The 13,650-nt window shown below is 26.4% G+C and overlaps 1 protein-coding gene across 1 annotated transcript; it reads left to right on the forward strand.

Moving 5' to 3' along the window:
- Positions 1-2,365: 2,365 nt before the first annotated feature.
- LOC117182264 (UNC93-like protein MFSD11) lies at positions 2,366-10,012 on the forward strand. The gene is made up of 3 exons (XM_033375376.1): positions 2,366-2,730; positions 5,170-6,060; positions 8,189-10,012. Exons 1-3 carry the CDS (start codon positions 2,653-2,655, stop codon positions 8,696-8,698), a joined length of 1,479 nt encoding a protein of 492 aa, XP_033231267.1. The 5' UTR covers positions 2,366-2,652; the 3' UTR covers positions 8,699-10,012.
- Positions 10,013-13,650: the final 3,638 nt, after the last annotated feature.

Raw genomic sequence — 13,650 nt, forward strand, 5'->3', positions numbered from 1 at the left:
CTCCCTTATAAGGTCTCGATACCTCTCTTTCTTTTCATTCTTCTTGGCTATGATGTTTTTGTCAGCTGGTGCCGAAAATTCGATAACGAACATGGTTCGCTTATATATATATATATATATATATAATTTTCAAGAAAACAGTTGCATTTTCAAAATTGCATTGCAATTGCAACATGCATTTTCAAAATGCATTTTGGTTAAAAATCCATCAGTTTGATTGGAAAATACTTTTTTTAACTGAAAATTTAACTATCAAATTTTTCGTTGAAAGAAAGTTCAAAAATTCAATTATTTGGTTGCAAATTTGTGGTTTTTAGTTGGAATTTCAATCGTTTCGTTGAAAATTCATGTATGTAATTTGCTGAGATTTTTTTTTGTTTTTTCTTATTAAGAATTATCATTCCTGTTTTAAAATCATATTTTTATTAAAAATTTATTTATAATTTATTTTATTTAAAAATTTATCTATATGGTTGAAAATTCATCTTTTTATCTAAAAATTCACCACTAGATTTTTTATTGGTGAAAAATTAAAGTTTTTAACTCACATTATGTAATTAATTGATAGTGAATAGAATTTTGTATTTTTTTTCCGTGAAAAACTAGGAAAATGACCGGGAATTTGTTTTGGTAAACGGGATTTTTTTCTCGAATCTACTAATGCAAATGAATAGTAGTTTCATATATATTTTTAGTCTCATTCTGAGTTGGAACAATTAATTTTCCAAAATAATTATAATTCTGAGTTGGCACTGGGGATTTGAGCAAAAAATTACAATTTCGATTTTGAGACAGGGAATAAATGGAGAAATAAATAAAATATAAAAAGATTCACGCGAAGAATGACAATGACCCTGACACGGAACAGGCAATTTTCGAGGAAAAAAATTATAATTTAAAGTTTGAAAATTGAATTTCAATAAAGAAATAAAATTGTAAGTTCAGGACCGGCAATTTCCGAGAAGGATTATAATGTTGAGTTTGGAGTAGGAAATTTCGGTAAATGAATATAATTTTGTTAATTAGGGCAGAAAATCCACGCTAAGAACTATAATTTCGTCTTTGGGACATGCGGCTTCTGCTAAAAATTACAGTTTTTATTTTGGAACAGGGAATTTTCTAAAAGAATTATAACTTTGAGACAAAACTAGGAAATAACCTAATGAAATATAATTTTCATTCTTGAAACAGGTAATTTTTTGCATGGAACGGGAAATTTTGAAAAATAATTTGAATTCTGATTTATAAAAAAGATATTTACAAAAATAATGTCGGTTGCAAATGAGAAGTCGTAAGATTTCGAAAATTCTTTGTTCTAAATCATAATTTGTTTGAATTAAACTTTTTTTTCATAAATTTGCCTTTATTCGAAACTTGTTGTTTTTTTCAAATTTTAGTCTGTTATAAATAAAAAATCATAGAAGTCTTTTAAAATGTTTTTAATGGTTCATCTTGAATACTATCAAAAAATTTTGAAATCATTCAAATCCTATTAACTCTTTTAAATTGATCGAGAAAAACTATCAATTGACCGGAAAATGACCGGAATTCAAAGTCATGTGACATTGCTGAATCATAAAAATGTCTGAACTAAGAAAATCCCGAATATAAATCATTTAAAAAAAATTTGAATAAATATTATTTATTGATTAAATAAAACAAGAATCAAATAGTTGAATCAAAGATTTTTTAATGTTTAAAGTTTTGAATGAAGAAAAGAAATTTCCCCCTAAATTGGCTACGAACCTAAAAACAGTTTTCAAATAAAATTTGTAGGGTTCAATTCGGCAATGATTTATCTCGAAGCTACTTTTAATTTATTTTTTCATTATTAACAATTCGATACTTGAGAACATACTTTTTAATTTTTTTAAAATATTATGCACATTTTCATACAAAATATAATTTTTGCAACTAATGTTATTTTAGATAAAAACAATCATTAAGAAAAAACTTTAAATATCGATGAAAAAATTATCTGTCGGGAATTTCATTCTCCGGGAATTTTTTTATTCGGTAATATTATAAACTATCGGAAACTTTATTATTCAGGGATTTTCCAATTCGGGATGTTTATATTACGGCAATATCATAATTTTAGAAATTTGATTATTCCTGAATTTTCGAATTCAGGAATTTAATTTTTCGAGATATTTCAGTTGTACCAGAATATTAAAAAAAAACAGGAATTTAGCAAATTATGGAATTTCCTTACTGAGATAAAATATTTAAAAGGGCTTGTAGGGAGTTTTAAAGTTTAAATTACTGCATGCAGTGCGACTGCGTGGATCGAAAATATCTCTGGGAAAGCCCCATCATCTGCGTCATCTGGCCTGTATCTGTGGATAAAACCGAGCCGAATTGTAAAGCGTGCAGTTGATCAATAAGAAGGGCTCGAGTAATTTGCGCACGAGTGCATGCTATGCCAAAATACGCATAAAAATCCAAAATAAAAATTAATTTTTTAGTTATGTAAAGTGCAAGTGACCAACTCTCATTGCAGAGTTTCATTTATGATCAAAGTGAGCCACAAAAATACTTGAGTATCCCGGAATTATAAAGTTCGGTGCGGGGGTCGCGATTCTCAATCTCATCGTGTGGGACATTTTATTCTTCTATTTTTAAAACTCGAAATCAAAAATTCTAGGAGCTATGAAACTCGATAGAAAAATCTTGAATGTGATACTTCTAAGTTGGGGATATGCTGTCGCTTTTTCTATTCAAACATGGGTAAGTGTACACTTTTTTAATAATACTTCACTAGCTGTTTATTAAGAAAAAAAACGGAGGATGAATGAGTGAAATTATTCAAATGAATTATTTTTAGTTTAATGTAAAACAAATAGAGCAAAATTTATAAAAGAAAGTATAATAGATAAATTACGGTTTTTTAACGCAAATATTTTTTTAATAAAAGTGTAATGATTAAATTTTTCTTTCAACTTAATATTTTACTATAGACATTCAAAAATGACAAAATTATAATATAATAGAGAGCTATTGGAAATAAAATAAATGAGAATTGGTTTATTTTTATTAATGAATTTCTATTAGTATTATTACGTAAGGTATTCTTCTAAAATCCTCCACCACTCTTATTAATTCAATTTTATCGAATAAAATGTGCTAATAACAATAAATATTTAGGTCTACAAAAGTACAATTTAAAAAAATCTTCAGGGTCGAAAATTTCTACTCGGCTTGAAATTTTAACAATATGCCCTTTTTTGGGCTGAAAATGGAACTTTTTTTATCGAAAAACTGATATTTTTATTTCGAAAATTGAACAATATGGTGAAAAATTCAGCAAATTGGTAGAATATTAAACTATTTGTTCAAAAGTTAAACTACTTTGTTAGAAATTCAAATTTTAATTGATGATTCATAATTTTTTTATCAAAATGAATCATCGTGAAAGCATCAAATATATTATGCATCACTTTAGTTACTTATTAATTTCTTTGATTGAAAATTTAAGTCTTTTGTTGAAAATGCATTTCTTTTTGTTGCAAACTATTTTTTTTTAACTGATGCGTTAAATATTCGAATTTTGCTTGTAAATTTACCTTTTTTTTATTTGAAAATCCACCTATTAGGTTGAAAAATTATGTATTTTGTTAAAAATTCGTCTTTTTGGTAGAAAATTATTCCTAGTGATTGAAAACTGAACTATTTGGTTACAAATTTATCTATTTTGTTTAAAATTCTTCCTTTTTGAAGAAAACTAATTTTTATTAAAAATAGGATATTTTGGCTCTAAATTAATTTGCTTTATTTAAGGAAAAAGTAGTTTTGTGGGAAATATCTTTTTATCAAATAAAATAATTGTGTATGATCTACGAATGAAAAAAAAGATTAATTTTTTTGGTTAAAGATTCATAGTTTTAGCCGAGATTTAATTGTTAATAGAGAAAGAGATTTAATAACATTTTAATGAGATTTAATAATAGACATCTAATTTTTTTTTTAATTTATCTTTTCAAATTTCGTTAAAAAGTGGTGGTTTTTAGTTGAAAAATTCAACTATTTGGTCGAAAACGTATGTGATTTGTTGCAAGTTTAACTTTTTTGGTAGAAAATTAGTTTCAATGACTGAAAACTAATGATCTTCGTTGAAAATTCAAATAATTGGTCAGAAATGTATTTTTGGTTGATGTTTCGTCTTTTTCCGGTAAAACATTAATCTTTTTTTTTTGTTGAAATTTCAACCATTTGGTTAGCAATTTATGCATTTTGTTGAGAATGTGTCTGTTTAGTGGAAAAATAATCTTCCTGTTTGAAAAATAATCTTTTTGGTTGGAAATTCCTCTCTGGTTGAAAATCTAACTGCGCTTGTACTGAAAATGTAGTACTTTGTTAGAAAATTTAGCTATTTGTACATTTAAACAAATTAGAAATTAATTTTTTAAAATGAAAATTTAACTTTTCCATTTTGGCAAACATTTTATTGATGTGTTTAGTCTAAAAGTTCAATTATTTGACGGAAAATTTATATAATTTCTTTAAAAAATCGTCTTTTTTGGTAGGAGTTTAATCTTCTTGGTTGAAAATTCAACCTTTCAGATGAAATTTTTGTTCTTTATTTAATAAAAAATCTTTTTTTGTTGGGAATTCAACTCTTTTGTTAAAAATTCAACTCATTTTTTGAAAGTTGAATTACTTAGTTTACGTAATTTTACGTAATTTATGCACGGTTCCTAAGGTACATTTGTTTCAAAATGAATATCTTACTTTTGAAACAACCCTTCTCTAATTTGTTAGAAAATAATTTTTTTAAGCATTTTTGCGTCAATTCATGAATCTATACTATCATTTTTACATATAATGTATATATTAATTATCTAGTGCAATCATATACACTCCACTCTCGATTTAAGAACCCTCGGTTTAAGATATTCCTAGAATTGATGGCCTTTGCAGTGTCGTGATGCGCACCTGCCTGTTCACGTTTGGATTCCCTCGATTCAGAATCAAGGCCACTGCAAGTCATGCCCGAAATCGATCTTATATCGGGAGTTCAGTGTATTTATCTAAAATAAAATAAATTCAATTCGGTTTTTGCATGCCAATAATTGGGCCAAGCCGAGAATTGGTGTTATTACCCCATATTTACTTTTTTCATAGAAAAAGTTTATTGAATTACTCTAACCACTGATTTTAATTTTCCAGTTCCACCAAGTTTCCGATAGCAACGACACATGGGAGGGTGAAAAAAGGCGAATCATCTTCGACATAGCATTTATAATTTGCATCATAATTGCTCCATCTTACGTGACCTTATCAGGAACAAGTGTCTCAATTCTGACCAGCTACATTTGCCATGTCTTCTACATCAGCTCCGTCGTCGGTCCACTCAGGTGTAATCAAAAACTGAATTATTCAGGCTCTGCAGCTCTTGGCCTTGGAGCGGCCTTGGCCATTGTCGCTCAAGGTCGATGTCTCACAGAAAACAGCACTTCTCGTACAATTCATCGTCATGCCTGGATTTTTTGGCTTTCTTATCAAATCTTCCTCCTTAGTCGAAACATCCTGGCAAGCAAACCTCTGCTGATGGGCATCTACGAAATACTAGGTCTGACAATAATACAACCAATTACAGTGAATTTTGCGCTTATTGTCATTGTCAGTATCACCAGCGGACTGGCACTTCGGGAACCTTCAAGGGAATATTCCTCTGGAGGATTGGAGTGCATTCCAAATGGAAAGGTCATTGAACCTCAAGAACCTTCTGTGGGACCATTTTTCACTGCTTGGAAACCTTTGAAGGATTTTTTTGCACTTATTGTCAGTTCAAAAATGCTACTGCTCTCAATTATGTTGGGCTATGCTGGACTGATGAAGGCTTTTCAGTTTGACAGATATATTGATCTGGAGACTGATGAGAAGGCGGATTTCTATACGGTTCCGATTGGGGAAATTTTTGGGGCCTTATTTTCTGCCTTCTGGTTTTGTAACAAGAATGGAGATTCTGCGATGATCGTCTTCATCGGACTGGTGATGCTGGCTACTTCATATTCTTTCAGTACCATCAACGTTTTGCATAAAGAGGATAGTTTTTGGGTAAGATAATGTTTTTGGTATTTTATTTCATTGTTGAAGCTGAAAAATGTTTCTTTAACTCATGAAGATTTTTCTTATGATTGAGTTGAAGAGAAATTTCTAAGATATCAGATTTCAAAATTGCAATACATTCTGATTTTTCTTTTTAAAAATTAACAAAGATTTGAAAGATTTCACAAAGATTTCAAAAGATTCTAAATATTTCAAAAAGACCACAATATTATAAAAAATGTGCAGGCTTTTTAAAAATTTCATAAAGATTTAAAAGATTTCACAAAAAGTGATTTCGAAAAAGTCACAAATATTTCATAAGATTTCAATGAAGACACTAAGGTTTCAAAATATTTTAATAATTTCAAAAAGGTGTCACCAATTAGTTTTATACACAAATGCATTAAACAAATGAATATTTCTAAATATTTAACAAAGATCTTAGAAATATTTCAACGGTTGTTAAGAACTTACAGTGATTAAGAAAATTACAAAGAAGTCACAAAGATTTCAATGATTTGACAATATTCCACAAAGGTGACACAACAATTTTAATGATTTAACCAAGATTTTAAGGATTTCAAAGATTTCAAAAATGTCAATGTTTTCACCAAATATTTCAAGGATTTCAACAATTTAAAAAGGTTTTATCAAAGATTTCATAGTTGTCACAACGATTTAAAAAAATTAAAATTTTTTTTAATAATTTCAAAAAATGTTACAAGAATTTCAAAAGATTCCAGATATCAAAAATTTCAAATCTTTTGAAACGATTCTTAATTTTCAAAAAGATTTCAATTTTTTTAAAAAGATGTTTTAATGTTATAAAAGATTTCCAAGATTTTCACGAATATTTCACTTATTTAACACAAATGCAAAAGCTTGAACAATTTCAAAAAATTTTACAAATATTTCAAAGTTTTCCAAATTTTTCTTTAATATCAAAAGATTGATTAAAATTTCAATAATTTCCCAAAATTATCCACAACGATTTTAAAGGTTTCAAAAAGACCTCAGACTTAAATTTTTTCAATATTTCAAAAATTTCACAAACATTTAAAAATATTTCAAAGATTTTTAAAACTTCATAAATTTTTAGAAGATTAAACAAATTTATTTTTTATTTTTAATGTTTTAACGAAATTTCATTAATATAAAAAAGAGGATTCCAAAGATTTCAGATAGACCTGAAAGATTTAAAATATTTGTTAAAGATTTCAAAAATCTCACAAATATTTCAAAGATTTGAAGCAGTACAAAAATATTACAATTATACAATGATTAAGAAAATTACAAAGAAGTCACAAAGATTTCATTGATTTCACAACGGTGACACACTAATTTCAAAGATTTGACCAAGATTTCACAAGTTTCAAAGATGCCAAGAGATTAAAGAAATTAAACAGATTTCTCAAGAGTTTTAAAAGATTTCATAAAGATTTTAAGGATTTCAAAGAATTCCCGCAGATTTCAAAAATGTCAAAGTTTTCACAAATATTTCAAGGATTTCAATAGTTTCAAAAGGTTTTATCAAATATTTCACAAAAGTCACAACGATTTAAAAAATTTTAACCAAATTGTAATAATTTCAAAAAATGTTACAAGAATTTCAAAATATTCCAGACATCAAACATTTAAAAGGTTTCATAAAATCTTGAAGACTTAAATAAATTTCAAAAGACTAAAAATTACATAAAGATTTTGGAAGAACTCAGAGAGATTTAAAAAGAATTTCAAAAGATTTCAAAAACAAGAATTTCAAAGATTTCAGATCGACCTAAACGATTTTAAATATTTGTTGAAGATTTCAAAAATCTCACAAATATTTCAAAATATTTCAAAGATTTGTAACAGTTCAAAAATATTTCGAAGGTCTCAAAGATTTCATAATAATTTTAAGGATTCGAAAGATTCACAGTCACAAATGTTTCAAATATTTCAAAGTCGTCACAAAGACTTAAAAATATTTTACAAAAATGTATTCACAAATATTTTGCAAATATTTTTAAAAATTTCCAAAAAGTCACAAAGGTTTTTAAAAAAATCACAAAGATTTATACGATTTCACAAATATATCACTAAAATTTCAAAGATTTCACAAAGGAATTTCTAATAAAGATAAAAATTTTAATTACAGAGAAATCCGGAGGAATTGTCACAAGGAAAACTAAATTACTACAGGGCCATGACATTGCTGGAAAGATTTTCATTCGGATTTGGAGATGCCTGTTTCCACACTCAAATTTATTCTCTCCTCGGAGCCCTTTTTTCAAAAAATTCTGCACCAGCTTTTGCCCTTGCTGGTTTATATTATTGGGTGGGCTACTCGTGTGGGTACAATTATGTCACGAAATGGCAACTTCATTCGCAGGTAAAATTCTTCCTTGCAACGGGAATACTGGCGGCAATATCTGTTGCCCTCGTTGAAATTCTCTACGCAAACAGAGGGTCTGATCATGAGACTGAAAATGAATTTCTGAAGTCGAAGGAAACTTCTGGAAAATTTTCCAAAGAAATCCCACCGGAAATCAAAATGTTGTATGCTGGATTCAACAATAAGGAAAAACTAGAGGAAATACCTCGGGATATACCGATTTCTGTTGATGTTCCAGAAGTAGAGATACTAGAGATCCTCAGTGAAAAATAATGAGAAAAATTTTTATTTCAATTTGAGAGAAGTGAATCCTTTTGAATTTTATCGAAGGGTTCAAAAGGTATTTTTGAAGAAACTCAGTCTTCAACTATTTCTGATTTTTCTGAAATCAGAATTTTTGATACTCGAAAAACATCAGGAAAAATCGTTAGATTTTGAAGAAAATGTCGCTTAAATTCGAAGTTAGAATAAAGTTGTATAAACTAAATGAAATTTTATAAAATAGAAATGGCGTTTATATCTTTTTTTTTTAATAATTTGCGGTAATTTGTCCAAATAGACTGAAGATTTTGACAAATTTGACTGATAAAAATATTTTTGACCTAAAAAAAGAAAATTGTAATTCTTGGAACCTGTCTCTATTTATAAAAAGTAGACAGTATCTGATACGTATTATCATGTTATTTATAAGGAAAGTATGCTCTCTTGACTGAAATACGCATGAATGGCAACAATTTTCAGTGAACAAGTTTTACCAATTTTTTAAAAAAGGAATTCAAAGTTCAGGAGTTTTATAAAGTTACTGCGTCTTCCTCGAAGCACAAAAATAATCACAATTTTGATTAAAATTGAGGAATTATTTAAATTGAAATCAAGAATATTTTAGTAAAAAGTTTATAAGAGAGTAAAGTTATTGAAATAACCTTGTTTAATACCTCAATCTCATTTTTACATTACTTTTCAAAATACAATGAAAATAAGTTTTGAACTGAAAACTTTTTAATAAAAGGCCAAAATGACATAAATATAGTTTAAAAAGCCTGCGTCTAAAATTTTTTTATATTATCTTACAATTAGTAATTTAATTATCTTGTACGTGTACAAAAACCAAGTCTGAGGTAACATACTCAAAAGTTCATTAGCTTTGTATCTTACTTTACAACAAGGCTTAAGTGAACATATTTTTATAAATGAGGATATGTGTGTTTATTTGTGTGGCTGTGAATGAATATTTTATAAAATGGTTTTGTTAAAAGGAGTATTACAATTTAGAATTTTTGTAAGCAATACTTTTGTCTTCAATGAGCGAAGAAAAATATCATTTTAAAACATTTTTTTTCTATAGAAATAATGTTACGGCTTAAAAAAGTATATAAATGGTAATTGTGTAATTTTGCCTATAAAATATATGACTGGAATTTTATTGTACACTTTAGTGTCAATTTGTGATATACAAACATATATACAAACATATGCATACAAACATATTAAAACAATTTATGATCTTGTAGAATAATGTATGGGTATTATTATTAATGCATTTAGGAAATAGTGACTATTTGTATACAAAATAATTCAAAAATCAATGCATGTAAATGTTAATTCTAGGTAACAGATAAATGTAACTGTATGAAATACATTCATGTTTTGAAATCTGAATTCTGTAATAATAAATTATTATAAATAACGTTATCAATTTTAAGGGGATAAGGGGAGTTAGTGTAAGTAACGTTACAAACTTACATAACATTTAGTACATTTCCTGATGATAAATTTTAAAGAATGCTCATTTTGTCTGTTTTTATCATACATACGCGTTCGCCACTTTTTTTGTGCTTTAACGCTAACTAAATTAATAGAACTCAAGAAGCAAAATCAACTATTTTTAGTTGAAACATCTAATATTATATTTTTGGTTCGAAATTTATATCCTTTGATTAAAAATATTGGGATTTGGTTGAAAATTTTATTATTTTGTTGAAAATGCAACTATTTGCTTAAAAACTTGTTTTGCCAGATATTCGGCTACTTGGTTGAAATTTAAACTAATTTGTTAAAAATTCATTTTTTGTTGTAGATTCATTTGCTTGGTGGAAATTTGAAACAAATTAAATTAAATTAAATTTTTTTCTTCGTAATTTTAGTTGAAAATTCACATTTTTTTTAATTTGTTGAAAATTAGTTTTTTTCGGTTTAGAATTAATTTTCTAACTAAAAAATATTTATGTATTATTCATTAACAAATTCGCCTTTTTTGTCGAAAATTAATCTTTTGGGATGAAAATTTATATTCTTGGTTTAAAATTCATCCTTTATGGTTAAAAATGCACCTATTTGGATGTAAATTAATAAGGTTTGGCTGAGGATTCAAGAATTTGGCAGAAAATTAACCTATTCGGCTTAAATATAACTTTTTTCTTGAAATAATCTATTTTTATATTTTTATAGTTTAAAAATTCAACGGTTTATAGATAATTTGTTCTTTGCGCTTTAAAATTCAACAGTTTTTTTTTTAATTAATGTATTTTGTTGAAAGCTTGCGTTTTTTGTCAGAACATTAATCTTGTTGGAAAGTTCATCTTTTTGGATTATATTTAAGTATTTGAATCGAATTTTATCTTTTTGAGTTGAAAATTCAACTACTGGGTTGGAAGTTTGTTTAACAAACAGTTTGTTAAAAATTCACATTTTTTAAGTTTCACTTTATTGATGGAAAATCTAACTATTCCATTTTTAGAAAATTAATCTTCCGGGTGAAAGAATCATCTTTGGGTTTCAAAACTTTTGCAACACATTATTTTTTTAATGTTCATGATTTTAGTTGAAAATGTAACTGTTAGTTGAAAATTCGTTTTTTTTTTGTAGAGAATTAATTTTTTTAACTAAAATTGAAACTATTCCACTTTTGGTTGAAACTTAATCTATTTGGTTGAAATTCAACCTTTTGTATCTAAATTTATGCGGGTTTGTTGAGTATTTAACAATTTGGTAAAAAACTGAATTATTCGGTTGAAAATGAACTTTTACGTTAAAAAATCATATTTTTCAATATTTACATCGTTAGTTTAAAATTTAAATCCTTTGTTGAAAACTTGTTTTGTTTTACATAAAATATAATTTTTATCATGAAATTTCACTACTGCATTTTTGGTTAAAAATGTATAATTTATAATGTGAAAATTCAACTATTTAATAGAAATTTCATGTATTTTGTTAAAAATTCGTTTTCTTGATTAGAAAATTAATCTTGTGCGTTGAAAACTCAATATATATTTTGACTTGAGATCTTAGTAATTTAAAGTTTTTTTATTATATTTCATTAAATATGTTATTCAAATTAATTTCATTGAGAAGAATTTATTCCTCCATTATTATCATGTTTTTGGAAAAATCACCCTCTTTCCTATTTTTTTCGAATTTTCAGTTAGAGAAAAATAATGATTAAAAAATGTATATTTTTCTTAAATTGCATTAATTGCTATCCTGCTCTAAGTGAAAAATGGACAAAAAGTTGAATCAAGAAAAAACCGCAACTTTCTAACATCATTCAAAGAGAGTATTAACGAAAATAATAATAAACGGTTTAAACAATTATGTATGTTAACTTTAAATTATTATTCTCTCTAAATAAAAAGTGTGCATAAAGTAACAAATTTTAGAAAAAAACTGCAACTTTATAGCATTATTCTAAAAGGACATTGTTATAAATAATAATAAATGGTTTAAATAATTATTACTCTTAAATATAATTGACTAATGCATCGCTTTACCTGAATAGTTGAAAACAGTTAAAATTTTTGGAAAAACCTGCGACTTTATAACTCTATTTTAAGAGAAAATTGCTATCAATAATAATAAATTGTTTTAACAATATAGATAAACATCTATTTATCAGTAGAAAGTGAGTCTTTATGCATATGAAACAATTTGTATTTAAAAGCCCGTAAAAAGCATAATTAGTGCCAAAAAATCACAAAACCCTATTTTCCACTTATGGTTTTTTGTTTTGAATTCTGTAAAAAAGACTAATGGGGGGGGGGGGATTTTTATCTCGATTAACCTAATATTGACGATTATGAATAAAATGTAATAAAAAAAGGCTTTTTTCTTATGGGTAATACGTGTTAAACTCCATGGGGCTTGCAAAAACTATAAATATATATATTTTGTTTTCTGTTTTGATAAAATATTAAATCGAATACGAAACGTTTCAAATTCCTAAGATATCAAGTCGAAACATATTGTAATTCTCAAAAAAGTAGTTGAATTTTCAACCCAAAAACGAATTTTTAGCAAAAGAGTGGATTTTTTAAGCTAAAAAGTCCAATGATTTACAAAATAATTCATTTTTAAACCAAAAATATTAATTTTTAATCAAATAGTTGTGTTGTAACAAAAATTTTTTTAACCAAAACAGTTTTACTCGCAACTAAATATTTGAGAACTTTAAAGAAAAAGAGATGTATTTTAAATAAAGTAATTGAACTTTTAGCAAAATAGTTTAATTTTTAATTAAATGATCAAAATTTTAACCAATTAAATGATCAACCTTAAAAGTTTTATTTCCAACTAAAAAGGTAATTTACAACAAAGAAAGATAAATTTTCAACCAAATAGTTGAAGTTAAAAAAATATTTATTTTCAACAAAATAGTTGAATTTTTAAACAAAAAAGACGAATTTTTTAGAAGACAGTGGAAGTTGCAAGAAAATAGTTAAATTTCGAACAAAAAAAAGTTGATTTCCAACAATGAAATATGAATTTTCAACCCAAAAAGATGATTTTTTAATCCATAAGGACGAAAATCCATTCGAAAAAAAAACGAATTTTTAACAAAACGAATGAATTTTGACTAAAAAAGCCCTCAGAACAAAATAATTTATTGAATTTTTAACCAAATTGTTGAATTACAAAAAATAGACTCTAATAATAAACAGTCAAATTGTTGAATTACAAAAAATAGACCCGAATACTAAACAGTTGTACCTTCAGGCGACCTGAAAAAATTAATTTTTAACAAAAAGATAACTTTCAACCAAGAAAGGTGGATTTTTGACGAAATAATTAAATTAAAAAAATTATGCAAACAGTTTCATTTACAAAAAAATACGAATTTTTAATCCACGAGGACGAATTTTCTATAAAAAAAGACGACTGGCAAACGAAATAGTTGAATTTTTCACCAAAAAAGATTAATTTTAAACAAAATCATGGAAGTTTCAACT

Source organism: Belonocnema kinseyi, chromosome 10 (assembly GCF_010883055.1).
Source record: "Belonocnema kinseyi isolate 2016_QV_RU_SX_M_011 chromosome 10, B_treatae_v1, whole genome shotgun sequence".
Lineage (NCBI taxonomy): Eukaryota > Metazoa > Arthropoda > Insecta > Hymenoptera > Cynipidae > Belonocnema > Belonocnema kinseyi.

Bases quoted from the DNA above. Each gene is read 5' to 3' on its own strand.
- LOC117182264 (XM_033375376.1), top strand. From the start codon at position 2,653: ATGAAACTCGATAGAAAAATCTTGAATGTGATACTTCTAAGTTGGGGA. The intron at 2,731-5,169 runs GTAAGTGTACAC...TTAATTTTCCAG, and splicing joins CTTTTTCTATTCAAACATGG to TTCCACCAAGTTTCCGATAG. The intron at 6,061-8,188 runs GTAAGATAATGT...TTTTAATTACAG, and splicing joins ATAAAGAGGATAGTTTTTGG to AGAAATCCGGAGGAATTGTC.